A 20,465-nucleotide genomic window follows, 5' to 3' on the forward strand; every position below is an offset into this window, starting at 1 on the left:
TTATCTTGCTCTTTCTGGGTTTCTATCATTTTCTTAATTTCTTTTTGGCTTATTTTGAAGTATCTGATTCCGGTTTTTGTCTTTTTCTGGTGCATGCTCACCGTCAGTAGCTGCCCCGCCCATATGGTCCACATTTGGCTGTTGGCATGTGAACTAATTAAAGTGAAGTAAAATTAGAATTTCAATTTATCTGCTGCACTAGCCACACTTCAGCGCCAGCAGCTGCCTGTAGCTGGGGGCTCCCTTGTGGCCAGGGTGGAAAGTTCTATTGAACAGAGCGTCACGAGGCCCCTCCTGCTCTCTTTTTTTGTAACTTTGGGTGGAGCTTGGCCGCAATTCTTTTTGGCAGGTCGTTTTTGCACGGCATGGGTTCTCCTCTGCTCTCAGGAGGCAGAGGAATGCCAGAGGGTTTGCTGATCTGGTGGCTGGGTGGTGCTACCCCTTCTGTGGTTTCTCAAAGGGATGGAAAATAGGGGCTTTGTTCCAGAAAGGGGTCTTGGGTGCTCGTCTGGGATCCCCTGGGCTCACCCCCCAGTCCCTCCTACACTGTCACACCTTCTTGGGGCCCCTGGCACCCACAGCACATCGGAGACCACAGAGCCCCCCATCTCCACCCCCACCAGCCCCTCTGCTGCTCTGGGTCCCCTGCGAAGGCCCCCCAGATGCACTCACCACCTCGGAGCTTCTCAGAGTTGGGGGCCTCCCCCGACTTCCGATCCCATGATGCGCTCGAGGCTCTTGGTAGGTGCGCCCCGACCCCTCCCTCGCCATTCGGGCTCACCTGTTCTTCCATCGATGGTGCCCATTTTTGTTTTTGCTTTCTTGTGTGCGTTTTCTTCCCCTTAGTTGTTCTGTTTATAGGGGAGGATTGGGGGAAATGCAAAACCTCATGGCCATCTAAGGCCCGCCCCCCCCCCCCCCCCCCCCACCGCCAGGCGAGCCTCTGCAGTAATCTCGGCTCCTTTCCACCAGCTTTCCCCTGGGCCTGAGTGTGGGGGTGAGGGGTGGAAGCTCCCCGCTGGTCTTGTTGCCACCCTGGACAGCCCCCGAGGACAGGGAGGTCCTGGTGCCAAAGTCCGGGCTCTGGTTGCAGTGCAAGCCCAGGCCCCTGTCCATGCATCACGGGGCTGCCCAAGGAAATGAAGCAGCTGCCCTGAGCCAGGCCATCTCTGCCCCACTAACCCCTTTGGGCAGTCCTGTCACTAGCCCCCTGGAGCTCAGATCCCCCACCTTTCAAATGGGCTGATGACCCCAACCCTGACCTCTCTTGGGGCAGCTGTGAGAATGCGGTCAGCGGCACAGGAGGTGGCCAGGGCTGCTGCTCTCACTCAGGCCCCCACTCTCAGCCCCTCTCGGGCAAACTGGGTGCAGTGGCAAGCCCCCCTCTCCCCCTAGTCCCTGCTGCAGTGCCTGTGGGCACAGGACTGCTCTGGGCACCTTCTGAACCCTGCCTGGTGCCTGAGCCCACCATTGCCAGGAAGCTGTGCTGCTGCGTGAGGGGGTCCCAGGTGTCCCCCAAGAGGGGCTGAGAGTGGGGGCCTGAGTGAGAGCAGCAGCCCTGGCCACCTCCTGTGCCGCTGACCGCATTCTCACAGCTGCCCCAAGAGAGGTCAGGGTTGGGGTCATCACCCCATTTGAAAGGTGGGGGATCTGAGCTCTGACGGGTCCACAGCCCCCCTGCTTCTGCATGTGCCTCCCTTTCTGCCTGCTCCCAGCAGCCCCCTCAGCAAGGCCCTTTTCTCCACACCCTCAGCTGTCCCATCCTTTGAACTCCACTTATGTGTCAGCGACTCTGCCGGCCACCTCCAGCCTGCTCCTGTGCCAGCCCCTGATGTCCCCTGGCGTCTCACCTCTGACTGCCTCAGCGATTGGCCCCACCAGCTCCTGTCACAGTCACCCACACACGCCCACTCAGGCCACCAGGCACGCTGCCCTGGACCCAGCCCAGCCCCTGGTCTCGGGGGAGGTCTTTCCACAGCACCAGTTCTTCCAGCCAGCTCTGTGCAATCGCTCCAGGACCCCCACCGTGCACCCTGGCTCCTCATCCCCTTCATCCACCACGTGCCTGAGCCCAGGAGGACAGAGAAGACTGCCCCCATGGCTGATCCTCTGCCCTCTACCAGGCTGGCCTCCCCGGGCCTTCCTCAGCATGTAATCCCCTCCCCTGGGCCCCCAGGTCCCCTAACCTGGCCCTCTGCCCCTGTCCCCAGCCCCATGGTAACACCTGCCATGGCTCACGCACCTGTCTTCCTCCTCCTAAATAAGGTCTTAGAGGCCAGGTGTGTGTGATGCCGGCTCTATGAATGGCTGCGGGTGAGTGGAACAGAAGGGGAGCGGGGGCAGCGGCAGCTATCACCCTGCAAAGTGGGAAACTGAGGCTCAAATGGTGGGGGTCTTAAAGTGTCAATGGCTGAGAGATTCCAAATAAAGTCGAGAGGTTATCCTGGAGGTTATTCTTACGCATAATATAGATATCACCCTTTTAGTTAAGGCATAATGGAAAGGCTGGAGGGAACTGCCTGAAAACGTAGAGCTGTGTCCCAGTAGCCATGTTTCTTGAGGATGATTGTATAATGATATAGCTTTCACAATGAGACTGTGTGATTGTGAAAACCTTGTGTCTGATGCTCCTTTTTATCTATCTTGTCAACAAACGAGTAGAACATATGGAATAACAATAATAGGGGGAACAAACATTAAAATAAATTTAGTTTGAAATGCTAGTGATCAATGAAAGCGAGGGGTAAGGGGTATGGTAGGTATAATCTTTTTTTTTTCTGTTTTCGTTTTATTTCTTTTTCTACTGTCTTTTTATTTCTTTTTCTGAATGGATGCAAATGTTCTAAGAAATGATGAATATGCAACTAAGTGATGATATTGTGAATTACGGATTATATATGTTAATGTTTTATTTTGTTTGTTAAATTTTTTTAAATTAATAAATAAATTTTTTAAAAAAAGGGGGTCTTGGCAAGGTCACACAGCAAGGGGCCCGGAGCCCGGGTTAGAACCCAGGTGAGCAGTGGCCCGGTCCCCATCCTCCTCCCCAGCACGGAGACAGGAAGCAGGGCTGCTAAGGAGGGAGATCCTGCTATCCGGCCCCCGTGGGAGGTCAGGTGGACAGGTCCCTCGGCCTAAGCCTGGTCCCTGGGCCGGCACTGCCTCCTGAGGCCACGAGGTGGCGCACCCCCCAAGGCGGGCAGCAGGGGCCGTGGCGTGCCCCCTCGGATGCCCGAATTTTCTCTCCAGGCCCCGGCCTGCAGGAAACACACCCCTCCCAAGGTCCAGAACGGGAAAAGCCCTTACGTCTTGCCTTGGCCTTGCTTCCTCCAAGCCTAGATGCTCATTCGTTCCCATTCCTGCTGCACTTCTGGGACTACAAAGACGCCAGCATCGAAGGCAGGGGTATTTCATTTTTCCTGAAAAGCCGCTCTGAAGTTGATGGTGTATGTTGCACCCGCTGGCATTTTAAAGTCAAGGAAATAAGCATGTTTCGTTTCTTGGCGTCATTTCTTCACTCGTTAATCCCTGGTTTGCTTGTGCCCGTGAAGTACCAGGCAGTCCGGGGAACGGTGGTACAGACATGCACCGAGTCCTGGGAAGTACATCCAGCCCCCTGGAGGGCTGGGGCCAGAATTCCTATAGCAGAGCCCCTCCCCAGAGGCCCGACACGGCTGGGCCCCCTGAGGCTGCTCAGACGGTGTGTGTTGGGGATCGAATCCTGCCCCCACAAGAGGCATGTTCCTGTTTAGGCCCAATCCTGTGTATGTAAAGCCCTTACACACAGGACCTCTGAAGATGGTTTTTACTTCCAGGGCCCAGGTGGCCTGGCCTTCAATCGCCAGACTGGGTCCTTATAGGCAGAGGACATTGGACACAGCTGGAGAAGCCGGAACTCAGCGTCAACCCAAGGAGACAGGAGACAGGTGGCTGGGTGACAGAGGGCTGCCGGAAGGTTCTGGCACGGGAGGGAGCAGGCCCTGCCCTTACCGCAGCCTTGCAGAGGATTTCCACCGTTCAGGCCGCACCACCATGTGCTGTTTGTCATGGCAGCTCTGCCAAGCTAAGACAGTGTGTATTCGTTTCTCCCTGCTGCTATGACAAATGACCGCACAGTTGGTAAAATGTATTCTCTTACACTTCTGGAGGGCAGAGGTTCTCAAGTGACAGTATGGGCAAGGCTGCATCCCTTCTGGAGGCTCCAGGGGAGAACTCATTTTCTAGAAGTCTCTTCCTCCCTCTTCAAGGCCAGCAGCGTGGCGTCTAGGTCAGGTGGGGGCAGGTCAGGTGGGGGCAGAGCTGAGACCCCCCTTCCCCACTCCAGCGTGACATCTCCCCAACTCTGACCCTCCTACCTTCCTCTTATGACATTTGAAATTGAATTAACGGCCCACCATGGTAACCCAGGGGAATCTCCCATCTCACGGCCCTCAGCATAATCCCATCGGCAGAGTCCCTTTTGTCATTGGCAGGTTCTGGGTACTAGGGTGCAGGCTTCTTTGGGGTCCGTTATTCTGTCTGCCACAGTGCAACGTAAAGTGCTGGGTGCCAGAGAGAAGTCAGGCAAGGGAGGAGGTGAGCGGGGCAGGCGCCGGAGCAAGTCTGGAGTGGGAGTCAGGGTGGGCTTCAGGAAAAGGTGGCACTTGAGCAGAGACTTGATGTCGGGAGGAGGGCTATGCTGATACCAGGGGCAGAGCCTGATGGCAGAGGCATCAGTGCGGGCAAAGCTCAGGGAAGAGTGTGCTGGGGGTCCCAGAATCGGCAGGGACTGGGGGAGCAAGGCACCAAGGCGCACTGCAGGCCAGGAGAATGGAGAAGTCTGGGGGCGGCCAGCAGCAGGGCCCAGGCCATGGTGGGGTCTGTGCAGAGGAGAGGCAGGTCCCTGTGGCGGCTGTCTGTCTGTCGGTGTGTGTGAGGTGGTGGGGATGGGATGGGGGAGGCATTAGGGAGCCAGTTAGGGGGCCCTGCAGTGAACCACCGGTCAGGAGATAACTGAGGGAGTGAGTGGGCTGGCTGACTTGGAACCCAAAGCTGGGAGACTTTTAGGGACCAGCGGTGAGGAGCAAAGGGCCCCTACTGCAGAGCGCTGCTGGGAAGCTCAGAACCAAGGAGTAGAGGGAGCCGCCAGAGAAGAGGGTGGGGTGGGGTGGCTCAGGGAGGGTGCACTGGGGGCTCTAGAGGGTCTGAGGGAGGGGAGAGGAGGGGCCTTTGGGGGAGGTGCAGCAGCGAAGGCTGGCCTGGGTCTTGGGGTAGGCAATTTGGGGCTCCCTCCAGGGCGTGGCTGCTCGTCTGTGTGGCCTGGAGCCGAGTCCCCAGAAGTTCCAGTCCTCAGACCTTGTTCCTGTCCCTGCATCTCTCCCTACCCCTTTCTGAGCACTGGGTTCTGCAGAGGTGGTCGGGATAGGTGAAAGGTGGCCATGTACCCTGAAACTTGGCGTCCTCCTTGCCTGTCCGTGCCCACACTTCCTGACCTTTGAGCAGCCCTCCCATCATCCAGTGGCCCCTCTTGGACCCTCACCTGCTCCAAGTGGAGAGGGTGGGGGGCTTTATTTCCCACATTCTCTACCCCCCCACCCCCACCCCGGCACTGTCTGTCATCTGGACAACACACATTGTCCAGGCTTCAGGAAGGGCTCAGCCAAAGCCGCTCCACCCCTCCCAGCTACTTGGCACCCTGGGACCCTCCCATTTCCACATTCTAGAAGCATCCTGAAACCTAGGCTTTTCCTACCAAAAGCACCAGTCTTATCCTGAGGTCTCCTGCTCTAATTTCTGCTGTGGCTCCCTACCGCTCCTGGGACCAAGCCTGAACCCTCAGGCTCTCCTTCATGGCCAGGTCCCTGCCTTTTCCTAGCAAAACAGAGTGACCTGCATTTCCCCCAACAAATGGAGTTCTCTCTCTCCCCAGCCTTAGCATGTGCCATTCTGTCTGCTTGGAATGCCCTTCCTCCTGCCTTGTCCTACTTTACTCCTTGGCTTCTGCTCTGGCATCACCTCCTCCAGGAAGTCCTTCAGGTGTCTTCCTTGGGCCCTTGTCCTGCTGCCCTCTGTGCTTCTCTCTCTCTCTCTCTCTCTCTCAGGACTGACCACCCTGTGACATCATGGCCTGCCTGCTTCTCTGTCTCTCCCTTAGAGTCTTGGAGCTCTCTCCGCCCCCTATGTCCCCAGCACAGGGCCTGGCACAGAGGAGAAGGCAGGATAATGTGACCTTAGGGCTCACTCAGCCCCAACTCCCCCAAAACTGAAGTTGTATTGGGTTCTGACAGCCTGCCCTGCACACTTACTTTGTCCTCCTACATGCCAGAAAAGGGGTGGCATGGAGGTGGGATGCTTGCAGACCCTCCCCAGCACAAGGGGATTAAGATCTGGAAGTTTCTGAGTGTTTAAACACTTCCTCATTTCCCGGAATTTTTAGCATCACTGAGAGGGGCCCTAGGACCCCACCTTCCAGACAGGTGTGATGTGCCCAGGACTGCTGCCTGCTCCACGCTGGGCAGGGACAGTGACATAGGTCACGGCCTGAGCTCTGGGGCAGCTCCTCCCCAGGGCTGGGAGAGGCCAAGACAGCCTCCACCCCTCTCCAGGGGGGACCCATCCTGGGCCCCAGCTGGCTTTGCTTGGATCTATCCTGGTGACAGGAGTGCCCTTTCTAGAAATTACTTCTGTCCCATGCCTGGCAGTGGAATGGGCATGGGAGGGGCATGGACTTTGGACTCCACAGACAGACAACCCTGCTGAGAGCCCGGGATGAGTCACATGCCACCAGTGTGCTTGGCACCATCATCTGCAAAAGGGGAAGTAAACAGTGCTTACCCAGCAGGGCAGAGGGGGGATGCAGGAGCTGGTGGAGGGCTGGGGGATGCCGGCTTGGCCAGAGGAGTGCGGGGAACAGTGGTCCTCAGAGGTTCCCTCTTTTACCTCCCGCCCTCCAGAGGTGTCAGGGCTGGGGGGCTTCTTGGACTTCCACCACACCCAGGGCCACCCAGGGCACGTATAGCCTTGCAGAGTCCAGGCCTAACCCTTTCTCGGAGTGTCCGCACACCTGGCTTCCTGGGTAGGCTGCACCAGGGCCCCCAGGGAAGGAGCAGGGGCCCTAAAAAGACATGTAAAAGCCCTAACCCACCCCGGACCTGCAAATGCAGTCTGGTGTGGAAACAGGGGCATGGCAGATGGAGTCGGTTAAGATGAGATCCTAGTGGATCGGGGTGGCCCTACAACCCAGTGACTGGTGAGAAGAGAGACTGACAGACACATGGGGAGACAGCAAAGTGAAGACAGAGACAGAGGCTGGGATGCAGTGGCCAGCAGCCCAGGGATCCCGGGGACTGCAACAGCCACCTGCAGCTGGAAGAGGCCAGGAAGGAGCCCCCTACACAGGTTTCAGAGGGAGCCTGTCCCTTCCTACAACTTGCTTACAGATTTCTGGCCTCCAGAACTGGAAGACAATAAGCTTCTGTTGTTTGAAGGCCTCCCCGGCTCGTGGTACTTCGCTGAGCTGCCCAAGGGTGGGCTTGGGGCAGTGCCAGCTGGGGCCGGGTGAGGCCTGGGCACGGGCCCGTGCACTGTTTGAGGAGTGGATCTGCAGCCCTTTGGCCCCACTGAGACTCTGGATCCTGCTGTGCTCTGTGTCAGGACCCAGGGTTGCTCAGCAGCTGTAGGGTGTCAATTCTGAGTTGGGAGACAGGGACTCCCAGACTGTGACTCTTCCCCCAAACTCGTGGCCCCTGCTTGCGTTCTTTCAGCTCTTCTGGCCCCAGTCCCCATGTGCCACCCCCCCCCTCCCCTAATCATTATTAAAATAGAAAAGGCCACCACTGACTGCAGGGCTGCTCCGTGCCAGGTGCTGCCAGCTCCCGGGACGAGGTGACGCAGGGACGGGACCTGGCTTGGAGCCCTATTCTGTCCCTGCTTGGTAACCCTGGGCACATGACTGACCCTCTGTGCCTCGGCGTCCTCTGGCACAGGGGACTTCATGTATTGGGATGAGGTCTCTAGCACCAGGGGCCAAGGCCCCTTCAATAAATGTTTCTGAACCACGTGGTGGGGGCTGGACAGGGGCATGGAGAGGGCCAGCCCTGGCGGCCCACAGGATTCCAATGAAGTGGGTAAATCAACAAAGAGGCAGGTACTCAGAGACAGATATGTAGAGTGTTCAGCCCCCTCCTGCCTGGAGGGGTACTGGTGGAGCAGACACACTTGGGGATCAGCTGGGTCTTTCCAGCCCGGCTAGCGCAGAAGACAAGAACACAACAAGGCAACAATGCAAATGAGGGTGGGGGCAGGGGGCGGGGCCTGGGGTCCAAGGGACCCCAGGGTCATTACTGAGCATATTAGTCCAGGGAGGCTTCGTGGAGCTGGTGGCTTTCGAGTAAGGAAGGTGGTCCTGGCAAAGAGTGGAGCGGGAGCACGGACCTGGAGCACGGACCTGGAGGCAGGAAAGTCAGGCTTGTGATTGTGATAAACACGAGTACTGTTTCCCTGGAGGACAAAGAGATAAGGCGGGAGTTTCGGAATTCTTTCCAGGGGCCAGGAGGGTGGAGGAACCAGTGTGGTCTGGCAGGGAAGCCTGGATGTGGGTGGCATGCCTGGGCACAAGCGTGACTCAAACCCTGTCCCCGTCCCAAAGAGCTCTCATCCCAGGGAAGAGATAGTCTTGAGGACAGCCAGGCCAGGTCAGCAAAGCCCCCATGTCTGTGCAGCACTTGTGGACACAGTAGCTCCTTTGGTTTGAAATCAGCCGGTGGCCTACCCTACAAGGAAGAAGTGAAGCCTCCCCGAGGTATACCTCTGGCCAGGATGCTCCCTTGAATGTTTGTCCTGGCCCAGCTCCATCAGGGCTGCCTCCCAAGGCAGGGAACACTGAGGGAGAACAAAAGAGAGGCCCTGAAACTCGCACCAGGGAGCTCCAGGGGTGCTTGAGTTGGAGAACTTGAGCAATGAATTGGAGTTTCCCAGACATGGGGAGGCAGATGGAGTCTGGGAGTCCCCTGGAAGTCCAGGGGAGTGAGAAAGAGGGGTGTTTGTGGGCTGGTGAGGGGTGGCAGGAGGTGAGGGGTGGGGTGGAGAAGTGGGGAGCTCAGTTCTAGAAGCCTTGGGTTGGCGGCATCTACAGAACTCCTGAGGACTGTGGACAGGCAGGTCTGAGGCACAGCAAGGACGCTGGGCTGGAGACACATCTAGCTGACATCAGAGCAGGTAGGAAGATACTGCAAGCTCAGCAGAGCACAACTAGAGAAGGAGCCAGAGAAGGCTGGGAAATGAAAGCCTTTGGGCATTCTGTATTACTCTCTCCCCACCCCCCAGCAGCCATCCTCTCAGGGCAGAACTGGGCGGGGAGTCAGTTGATAGGGAGTCCCTCCCAGTACAGTCCAAGGGCCTGTTTCCTCCAGGCTCTGCACAGCTTTCTGTTCACCTGGCCAGCTGTGAAAAGACTGTGAGCTAGGCAACTCCTTGCCCAGGGTTTCTCCTGGAGAGTCCCACCCAGGAGCAGGTGGCCTGAGAGTGTGTCCCCTCCACTGATCTCCTGCCCCACAGTGTGGTGCCTGGGGTGGTAGCAGCTGAAGGACAAAGGTGAGATTTTTGAGAAAGGGGGTGAGGCTGAGTGCAGAGTCCCTGGGGATGGGGACGAGGGCAGCTGCTGGACGTGCTGGGCGTCCACAGGACGTTTGCAGCCAAGACCCCGGCCGCCCCATACAGGCTCTAGCTCCTGTCTCTGCTGTGGGGCCGTGTCCTGGGCCCTAGCAGGGTACAGACGTTTCGGTCTGGGATGCGGGTAGCCGCTGGCAGCAAGGCCATTGACCCGTCCCCAACCGACAGGTGGTCCCCGCGCGGCTCCGAGGGGGTGTCCGGGCGGGTCGCGGGACAGGTGACAGCGGCGTGTGTGTTTGTGCGTGGCTGTGCCCGTGGTGTCCGCCGTGACCAACGCGTAAGACCGTACGGCGGTCGTGCGGAGGAGCCGCCGCGCGTGCGTGTGGGTGCGGGTGTCGGGGGACCCACGTGGGCCACCCAAACAAAGGCGGTGCCGCGTGACCGAGCTCGCGCGAGCACGAAGGCGCTATTCTCCGCCCGCGCTCGTCCCCGCGGCTCCAGGGCGGGCGCGTGTCCCGCGGGTCCAGGAGCCCGCCGTGCTGGGAAGGGGCGGGAGGGGGCGGCGCGGCGCGCGGGGCAGAGGGTCCGGGCGCTCAGAGGGCGCTGCCCCTTTAAGGCCCGGGCGGGGCGGGGCGCGGGGCGGCGCGGCGGCTGCGCAGCCGGGTAGGGGGCGCGCAGACTCCGCGCAGCGGGACGCGAGCGCGCGACCGGGCGCCGCCGCCGCCGCCGCCACCGCCTCCGTCTCCGCGCTCGTCGCCGGGACCCGCGGGGCCGCCTCCTCCGGGCTCCCCGGCGCCGCTGCGCTCCGGGCGGGCGGCAGGTGCAGCGCGGCCGGGGAGGCGCCGCGGCGGGTGGATGAGAGTTGGTCCCGACCTCCACGCAGGGTAAGCGGGCTCGGCGGGCACGCACCGACACCCACACGGCCCAGCCCGCGCCCCGCCGCCCCAGCGCGGGAACCCGCAGCCCCTCGTGGAGGGCTCCGCACATACGCCCCCGGGTCTCGCGCGTCCCGGCCCCCCCGGTTGCGGGCTGGTGGAAGAGGCGAGGTCCCGGGGACGCCGGCCTTTCCCGGGTTCGGTGGTTTGGGGGCCCGGGCTGGGGTCGCCGGCGGGAGGTGGGGGGTGGGGGGAGAGGGGCCCAGACCGGCCGCTGGAAGGGGTCAGGCCGGAGCGCTGGCGCGGAGGTTATCGTTCTCTTTTCCCGCTCCTGGGCGGGAATGAGGAGGAGGAGGAGGAGGAGGAGAAGGAGGAAGGAGCCCCTACCCCCAGGGGTCTCAGAGGCGAGGCCGCCGAAAAGTTGCGGATCCCGGCACAGCCCTCCCATTCGCGTGCCCTCTCTCCTCGATTGAGATGATGAGTTGTGGTGCTCCGCAGGGGCCTGAGGACACCTTGGCTGGAACCCAGGCTGGCAGCCCCGAGGAGGTGGGGTGTGGCGTGACAACCCCTGACCCGAGGCCTCCGCCTTCCGGAGCACACCCTGCGCCCAGTGCAGTGAGCAGGGGAAGAGGGAGGCGCAAGGGCGGGGGCGGGAGGGGCTGCCACCAGAGTGAGACCCCTGCACAGGCTAAGCCCAACGGCCTTGGGGCTGTTGCCCTGCGTTTCCAGGGTTGGGTGGAACCGTTTGTTGGGCTGGGGCTTCCTTCTTGCCTACCTTGGAGAGGAAATTCAGATTGCCGACCTTCCTTGCACACAACAAAAGTAAGAGCCCTGGGTCCCAGACAGGAGGCCGGTCCAAGGGCTGTGCTATGTTCAAAGTAGGGTACAGTGGTTGGAGAGGAGGGGGTTGGGAGTCTTGCCTCCCTCCCTCACCTACTCTGTCACCTTAGGAAGGATGTTGAGCTTCCTGTGCCTCAGTTTCTTATCAGTAGATAGTGAGGGATGCTAATTGACCACCAACAAGAGGCACAGGCAGAGGCTCCGGAGGCCAGGCACGTCCAGTGGTGCCTGCTGCTCCGTTTGCCAGGCTCGGGTAAGGGTTTCGGGGTTTCCTTACTCTGCACCGCATGCAGCCCTGCCGGACAAGTGTCCAGTGGGGACCTGCCCCTGGTAAAGGAGTTCAGGGAGCCCCGGGGAGCCTGCCGGGCCTTCCTTCCATCTGGCCCAGTAAGGGACCCTGGCTGGCCCAGCCTTCCTCCTGCCTTGGCCTTGGTGTGATTTACCCTTTTACCCATGCTGGTGATTAGAAAGGTGCCACTTGTGTTGCACTTTGTGACCTCGGGCCATCTGGGCCTGAGCCCCACCAGCCCCTCCAGTGCTGAGCTCATTGGGTACACTTGGGCCTGGTGGCCTGGTGGTGGGGATCCTGGGCCTCCTGGGGGGCCGCCCCTCTCCTTGGACCTTCTCTTCTCTCCACTGGCCGCTGGTGTATAGTGTGTGGCGGTGCCGGGAAGGTGGGGGCCAGGCCAGGGCGAGGCAGGGCCTACTTCCGTGATGTCTGGGTCTTCTTGATCCCAGAACCACTTCCTGGACCTGTGTGGGGGTGTCCCAGCGCTGTGGTCTGTTTCACTGTGACCCTGGGTGCCTCTGTCTCTTATGGAGGTGGAGGTGGGCATGGGGCTCGAGGAGGAAGAGCTGGGTGGTCTCTCTCCAAGCCGCTGGCCCTGCAGCCTACCCCGCCCTCTCTCCTGTCTGCAAGTCCAGCCTCAAGTGGATGCCAGCAGAGGCCAGCCCCGGCTCCTGCCCAGCTCTCTGTCTCTCTTGCCTTCCTCACCCTCCCGGCCCTCCCCTCCACCAACTATAAAATGAGAGAGAAGACTCACACCGTGTTTCCTGAATCACCATTTTTTGTTGTAGAATAGAATAGAATAGAAGAGTGGTTTCCTGCACGATGAAAACAAGCGTTATTAGGTTCTAGTGATTCACTGTTGCTGGGGAGGCCGGGAGCCTGAGCTGATTTTCTCCTTTTGTGAAGAGCAGCGTGTGTGGAAGTGTAAGGATGCTACGATATCACAGGAAGTGGCAGAAATACACCCAGCCCCCCCACCCCCCTTGATGCCTAGGAGTTCGAGGAACCGAAGGGCTCTCCTGAGCTCACCCTGCTGTGATCCGTTTTAGTGGTTGTGAGACTAGGTACCCCAGCTCCCACTGGGGACCCCAGTGGGCCTCTCCCCTTTCTATGGAACACCTTACAGGGGCCCCTCCTAGCTTCCACTGCCCCACGGCTTGGGAATGACCCTCTGGAATCGGGGTCTGCTCCAGCTTTGTGGAAGAATGGGATGCCTGACCTGCAGTGGCTCTGGCCAGGTGCCCATTTCTGGGGGACGCCCTCCTGGGCAGGTTTGCCCTCACATGGACTGTGTGGCCCACCCGGCCTCTGGTCTCTCCTGTCTGGGGTTTGGCCCTCTGCATGGGTCAAGATGGTGGGGGGGGGGAACCTCCAGCAGTGACTGTGGTGGGATGTAATGAGCATATCCAGCATGGTGGCCACTGAGGACAGCTTCCTGTGTGCAAGACGTGTGCCAGCTGGGAAGGGGCCTGGACTTCAAGGTGGCTGTGTGGCCTGGGGCTGATACCCACTCTCTGAGTTTCCACCTGCAGCATGGGGCTGTTAAAAGTAAAGCAGGCTAGGATAGGCCACAGTGGCTCAGCAGGCAAACTTCTCGCCTCCTATGTTGGAGACCCGGGTTTGTTTCCCTGTGCCTGCCTGTGTAAAAAAAATAAAAATAAAAAAGCCGTCCAAAATAAAAACAAAAACCGAAAAAACAAAAAAACAAAAAGTAAAGCAGACCATTTTTGTCCCAAGCTAGGTTTGTGCTTGTGAGCTATCATGGCTGCTAATAGCGTTGGGGTGTTAGCCAAGCATACCTGCACTTAAAGAACTCAAATGTGTTTCGGGCAAAATAAGACATGGGGTGTGAGAAATGAGCCGTGGATGGAATACAGATGAGCTCAGGCAAGCGGCTTCTGTTTGCTCAGCCCAGAAAGCTGGGTAGCTGCTGGGAGTGGCTGCCCGGAAGCTGCCCAGTGGAAATTTGACCACTCAGCTGTTTGGGGGCCTCCGGCTGGGGGAACCTGGGAGTTGGCTTGGGGACGCGACGGGCTTCCCAGTGAGTGGGTCTAGATCTGTGTTTCCCTGGCTTTTCGGTGGCACGGCCCCTGCGGACTCATTAGGCCAGAGGACACAGGCTCTTCCTCCTGGTCAGACTCTCGCTGACACCATTTCTAACGAGGATAAAGTTCAGTTCCTGAACAGCCACATGCAGGTGTTTCTGCTTCCTCCTGGCTGGCAGGAGGCCCAGGAGGGCCTGGGTCTCTGCAGTGCCGTGGTGATTTAGCAGATCGCTGAGGTCCTGGCCCAGCCTGGAGCGGGCTGCAGCCACCCTCGAGCCCTGCTCAGAGCCTGTGTCTGCGTGATGCAGAAACGTGATCTGTTAACCTGAGAACGTCAGGGCCGGCTGCTCTGCTTTCTATTGCAGACAGAGATGGAGCAGAAAATGAGGGTTTCCCTAATGAGAGAGAGCCCAGCCCTTTTCGCCTTTGGTATCTGCAGGTGGTTGGTGCGGGAGGGATGGGGGGAGACTGGCGGCTGGTAACTCACCACGGCTGACAGTGCTTCTGGGGCCTTCCACCGAGACCGTTGGGCGTAGGTTATAACCGCAGGGCCAGACCTGTTGCAGCCCGGTGGTCACAGCTCCTGATTGCTGCATGGGGAGACGGGAAGTATTGGCCTGCAGAAAAGTAACAGCAGCCGTAGAAATCGCTCAATATAGGCAGTGTGCTGTTGTCCGTGCACATCCCACAGAGTCCTCATAACACACACCTTCACCCCATTCTGCAGGCAGGTAAACCGAGGCACAGAGAGGCGAGGCAATCTCCTTGGAGTTCCCAGTTAGTTAAGTGGCTAGGCTGGGGTTTGGGCCCAAATTCTGTTATCTCAGCCACTGCAACCTTTTTGCCTCTGTAAGGCTCTTTTGTAAAGTTCAGTGAAGTTTCTGGCAGTGTTGTGAAAGATATAAGAAATAAATTCAAAGTCATGCTGTGAAGGGCAAGTCTGTCTTCGATACTAAACATGGGTGATGGGATTGCTTACTCTGGGCCTGACGGCCCTCTAAGCATGTTATACCATTTATTTTCACAGCACCTGGAGGTAGGTGCTGTATTAGCTCCCTTTCCTAGGTGGGGAAAGCTGAGGCACAGAGGAGGGAAGTGATATCCTGCAGCCACAGGCTGGCGAGTGGCAGAGCCGGCTCTGAAGTCCAGCACTGCAGGACAGGGAGAGTTGTGTGGGGAAAACTCCTGGTTGTGCCTCTGGCTGTCCCTGGGCCCCAGTCTAGTTACCTGTGAACCAGGGGCTCAGCTTAACATATAAAGGCTGGAGGTTTGAGAGCTGTCTGGGTCCTTGGTGGCCATGTCAAGAAGGTGCCAGGTCGGGAGGCTGGCCAGGTTGGGTCCCTCCCATGACCTGCCAGGTGGTAGCCGTGCTTTGCCTAGGAGCCTCCAGGCTTGATCTTGGAACCTGTGGGAGAAAGACACTGACATTGGGGGCTGTGTTGCTCGACACTGTAAAGCACCATGCTGATCCCTTGATTTCAGGAGGTTCAAATGCCCCGGGTGACACCAAGAGCTACAGCCATTGCTGAGACTCATGGGGAAACCTTTTGGGCCCTATTGATCAGGATTTGCAGGGAGGTTGGGACTCTCCGTAAGTACTGCTGCTTCCAGCGAGTTCCCCACAGGCTTGGGCTTGGGACTGTCTGCGGACAGGCATGTGGGCAGGGAGGCAGGAGTCCTTCCCTGTACCCTGCAGCATCAAGTACAGGTTTTGGATGGCACCCCAATCCTACCTGCACCCCGCAGAGGCCCTCTCAGGAGGGTCTGCACCACTCCTTGCCCCAGCCTCCAACTGCACCCTCTGTGGGTGGTGTCTTCAGAGCTATGCCTGGCACCAGCCCCCCGAGAGTGGGGCCTCCTCCAAGACCTGGGTAGAGACTGCCCCCTTCCCTCTCTTCCTTGGCCTGTGTTGGCCTGCTTGTTGCTGCTTTCATGCTTCCCCTCAGAGGCCAGTGCATAAAGGCAGGAGCCCTTCTGTCTTTCTGTCCTGCCCAGCAGGACCCCTGTGTGCATCTGGGGAGCGAGTGCGTGCAGGCACTGCCCGTACTGGGTGGTGAGGAGGTGGTAGCTAGGGGATGGCTTGGTGTCTCCTTCTGCTTTGGGCTGACTCTGGAGCCTGGGGTTGAGGAATCAGCCATTAGGAGCAGCATAAAGCCTGGCATGGCACACAGGCTTAGGTGTGCCCAGCAGCTGAGCTGTGCGTGGGTGCAGAAGGAACTCTCTGCAGGGGGTGGGGGGTGGGTGGGGCTGGGGGTGAGAGAGATTTTTTTTTTAACTTTCTTTATTGTATAATGTAACATATATATGAAGCAAAGAAAGGAAAAAGCAATAGTTTCAAAGCACTCTTCAACACGTAGTTACAGGACAGATCCCAGAGTTTGTCATGGGGTACCATATCATCATCTCAGATTTTTCCTTCTAGCTGCTCCAGAACATTGGAGGCTAGAAGGAATATTTTTTTATTATCACAATTGACTTTTTTTTCTTTTTTGTGAAAAATAATATATTTACAAAAAAGCAAAAATTTCTAAGCATAGTGCAACAATCAGTTGTAGAACAGATTTCAGAGTTTGATATGGGTTACAAGTCCACAATTTTAGGTTTTTACTTCTAGCTGCTCTAGCTGTCTAAGATATTGGAGACTAAAAGAAATAGTGATACATTGATTCAGCAATCATACTCGTTTGTTAAACCCTACCTTCTGTGTATAGCTCCACCATCACCTTTGATCTTTCTATCCCTCTCTTTAGGGGTATTTGGGCTGTGGGCCAGTCTATCTTTTTCATGTTGGAAGGGTCTGTCACTAAAATGGGGTAGGGAGATGGAACTAGCGGATGTTCTGGAGAGGCTGGGCCCTCTAGGTTTCGGGGCTTACCTGGTCCAGGGTCCCATCTGGAGGTTGTAGGTTTCTGGAAAGTTACCCTGGAACTTTTGTAGAATCTTATATATTGTCCTAGGTGTTCTTTAGGATTGGCTGGAATGGTCCTGGTTGGGGGTTGGCAGGTTATGATAGGTAGCAAGGGCTATCTGAAACTTGCATAAAAGCAACCTCCAGAGTAGCTGACTCTGAACTCTCTCTGCCACTGATGCCTTATTTGTTGTACTTCTTTCCCCCTTTTGGTCAGGATGGCATTGTTGATCCCACTTTGCCAGGACTGGACTCATCCCTGGGAGTCATTCTCCCACGTCGCCAGGGAAACTTTCACCCCTGGATGTCATGTCTCACATAGGGGGGAGGGGCGATGATTTCACTTGCAGAGTTGGGCTTAGAGAGACTGAGGCCACATCTGAACAACAAAAGAGGTCCTTAGGAGGTGACTCTTAAGCATACCTATAGGTAGGCCAAGCTTTTCTGCTACCTGCATAAGCTTCACAAGAGTAAGCCTCAAGATCAAGGGCTTGGCTTCTTGATTTGGGCGTCCCTAGTGTTTGACAAAGTATCAGGGGTTTCCACAGTGGTATGAAATGGTTTCATATTTTTTATCTCCCACCCCTCAAGAAACTTTGCCAATACTTTTTGATTATCTGCTTAATGTATTCTAGGATGTATCCAGGCATTACGAGAGGTTGGGTTTTTAAACAGCTTTATTGAGATACAATTCATATTCTCTGCATTTCACCCAAGAAAAGCATAGTGTTTGTAGTCTATTCCCAGGCTTGTGCAACTGTTGCTACAATCTAACTTTAGAACATTTTGTAACCCCAAAGGGATACCCCATCCCCATTAGCAGTTACTCCCCAATCTTCCCTTCTGCTGGCCCTGGCAACCACTAGTTCACTTTCTGTGTGGGTTTGCCCATTAATGGGCATTTCATATCGATGGAATCACGTAACGTGGCCTTTCATTTCTGGCCACTTTCACTTGGGGTGAATGGTTTGAGATTCTTGTGTGCTGTGGTGTGTAGTGATGGAGTTTTGCTCGATGCCTCTTGTAAAATGTGGTTCCTGACTAAAAGTCATCCCAGGCTGCTTTTCTTAGGATGCTCAATCTCACCTTGCCTTACTGGGCACCAAGGACTTGAGCTCACCGCATCCCCTTCTGGGGTCCAGCTTTGTGCTTACAAAACTGCACCACTCTCTGCAAGGATTATAATCTCATTTTCAGTTCACCAGGACCTGTATTCCTTGGCTTACTTAGCATTTACATTAGTTGCTCGCAGGTCACCTCCTCCAGGAAGCCTCCCTGGCCTTAAGTTTCCCAGTGCCAGGATTAGTACCTTATAGTCCCAATGCCCCAGGGACTGATCATCCTAAGTGTGGTTGCCTCTTCACCTACCCGTCCTCTGAGCTGCTCACAGGCAGGTGTCCTGCTTTCCATCCGTCCCTGGAGTCATTGTTGTCAGTGACAGCCAGTGTGTGTGGTGAACGACTGCACGTGGGCATGGGGTCTTGCCAGCTGGGCCTTGTGGACTCTCTTCTGACCTACTGGCATTTGTTCCCCTACCCAAAATTTCTGTTTCCTGATTATCCTTCCACTATTGCCTGATCTCTGCTGCTGTGTCCTCCGAGTGTGTCATGGGCAGGGTGGGTGGGCTGTGGGTCTCAGTGGCCAGGGGCTGACATGCTGTGGTTGCTGGGCACAGCTGACAAATGAGCCTGCAGCCCGTGCCCACCCACATGTGGTGGCACTGGGCGGCGAGCTGCTGCTGGTGTGTTTAAAGTTGACTATTTTTTAAAACAGTTTTAGATTTACAGAAGAATCAAGCAGGGAGTACAGGGTATTCCGCCCTGGGTTCTGGTATATTCCCCCACCGTTTCCCTTGCTATTAACATCTTACACTGACCTGGTACATTTGTTACAATTAAGGAACCAAGATCGATATACTGTTGTTACTCCAGACCTCCTTAGTTTTCCCTAATGTCCTTTTTCAGTCTCAGGATCCCACGTTATATTTAGTGGGCACATCTCCTTAGGCTCCTCTTGGCTGTGATGGTTTTTCAGACTTTCTTTCTTTGTGTTGACCTTGAGAGTATTATTGGCTGGGTGTTGCAGGAAGCCCTCTTTTGGGATTTGTCTGGTTAAACAACTGGAATTCCTTGGTTGGAATTTGGATGTTTTTCTCATGATTAGACTGGGGGCATATATTTTGGGGACAAAACCACAGAGAAGGGTCATTCTCGTCATTCCAGGAGCACATTTTATCCACATAACTTATCACTGCTGGAGTTGGCATGGACTGCCTGGCCGAGGTGCGTGTGTCTCCACTGTGCCGTCACCCTTCTCCTGCTTTCCAGCTGTCCTTGGAAGGAAGTCACCTTGGTTCTGCTCACCTCCTTGGTGGGAGAAGAGCTATGTAATTTAATTGAAACTCTTCTACATGGGAGATTTGCCTCTTTCCTTCCACTTGTCAGTTTATTCAGCCAGTTACTTACAGCAGGGTGGATGTTGATTTTATACCTTGGTTTACAGACCAACACTATTTTGTTGCCTGAATTGTGCCAGCATTGCCACTGGGAGCCCTTTCGGTGGCTGCTTTGCCTCTGATAGATCACTGTGTACTTCCCTACCTTCTGGCTCAAAGACAGTCCAGGCCTGTCTTGGGTATTTCCTGGCCCAGTGCTCCGTCAGCCGGCTCTCGGGAGCCTTTGCCCTTTTACTGAAGAGCAGTCTGAGAGGCCAGGGGCTGGGGGCTGGGTGTGTGCATTGCTGCTGGAGTGATGCTTCCCGGCCCTCTCAGCATCTGGAGCGAGGAGGCGGCAGCTGTGGGCGCTCACCTGCGCATGGGAGTAGCTGTTAGTACTTCTGCACGTAGCCATCGGTCTACTAGTTAAACAGAGTTCTTACGTCTCATCTCTGCTCTGTCCCATGGGAAGCGTCGCCCTGCTGAGCTGTCAGTCTTCACCCCAGCATTCGGGCTCCTGGCCCCCTCAGAGCAGGTTGGAGTTGCTCACTTGCACCCGCATGGGAAACTACCCTCCCGACCAGAGGACGGTGGCTCCGGGGCCTGCGGTCTGTGTTACAGGCCCAGCGGGCCAAGCCAGGTGCGCGCTTCCCCTGGATGCTTCTGAGACTTGTTGGGGGAAGAGGAAGGAAGCACATGGAGCTGTTTTCCCCTGCTGGCACTGAGCCATGGACCTGCCAACCGAAGCACAGACTCAGGTGTCCCTTTGAAATGTGAAAGTGGAACTGTCATTGAGCTCCCAGGAGGCCTGGCCTGTGGGCACGGCAGAGAAAGGCTGCCGCAGGAGCCCTTGGCGCTCAGCCGCCACCTAGACTGGGACCGTGGATGGGTCGTCTGTCCCCTCTGAGCCTGCTGCCCTAGCAAGAGGCCGACCTTGAAAGGGGAGGAAGTCCCTCCACACGTGGCCCACAGAGCCGGGCTGCACTTGCGCTTTGTCCCTTTCTGGCAAATGTCATTCATTCAAGACTGCTTCCTAAGTCCTCATGCAGCTTCAGTGCAGTGAGGGATTTTGAGAAAAGAGAAGCCTGGGTGAGTAACTGCGCTTTGCTGCTATGGTCACTGCATCTCAGTCTCCATTATGTGCACTGGGCATAGTGTGCCCACTTCACTGTACCAGGCAGTGAGCTGGGTATAGCACATTCACCTCAGTGTCCTGTGCAGTGGGCTGGGCATAGCGTGTCCACCATGCCATCCTGTGCAGCGGGCTGGGCGTAGCGTGTCCACCATGCCATCCTGTGCAGCGGGCTGGGCGTAGCGTGTCCACCATGCCATCCTGTGCAGCGGGGCTGGGCGTAGCGTGTCCACCATGCCACCCTGTGCAGCGGGGCTGGGCGTAGCGTGTCCACCATGCCACCCTGTGCAGCGGGGCTGGGCGTAGCGTGTCCACCATGCCATCCTGTGCAGCGGGGCTGGGCGTAGCGTGTCC

The 20,465-nt window shown here is 57.0% G+C and overlaps 1 protein-coding gene across 3 annotated transcripts in view; it reads left to right on the top strand.

The window, feature by feature from the left end:
- The first annotated feature begins 9,083 nt into the window (after positions 1-9,083).
- The window catches only part of GRAMD4 (GRAM domain containing 4), a 96,328-nt gene continuing 84,946 nt past the window's right edge, over positions 9,084-20,465 (top strand). Inside the window, exon 1 of one of the 3 annotated variants that reach the window (XM_077169196.1) lies at positions 9,084-9,195. Coding sequence is in view for 1 of the 3 variants with exons in the window: in XM_077169192.1 (XP_077025307.1) it covers positions 10,444-10,472 (29 nt within the window). In the remaining 2 variants the exon portion in view is untranslated. Of the gene's footprint in view, positions 9,196-9,337; positions 9,571-10,384; positions 10,473-20,465 lie in introns of those variants that run through there. The other 2 variants (XM_077169194.1, XM_077169192.1) reach the window with 2 other exon arrangements.

This window comes from Tamandua tetradactyla, chromosome 7, assembly GCF_023851605.1.
Source record: "Tamandua tetradactyla isolate mTamTet1 chromosome 7, mTamTet1.pri, whole genome shotgun sequence".
Taxonomy (NCBI): Eukaryota; Metazoa; Chordata; class Mammalia; order Pilosa; family Myrmecophagidae; genus Tamandua; species Tamandua tetradactyla.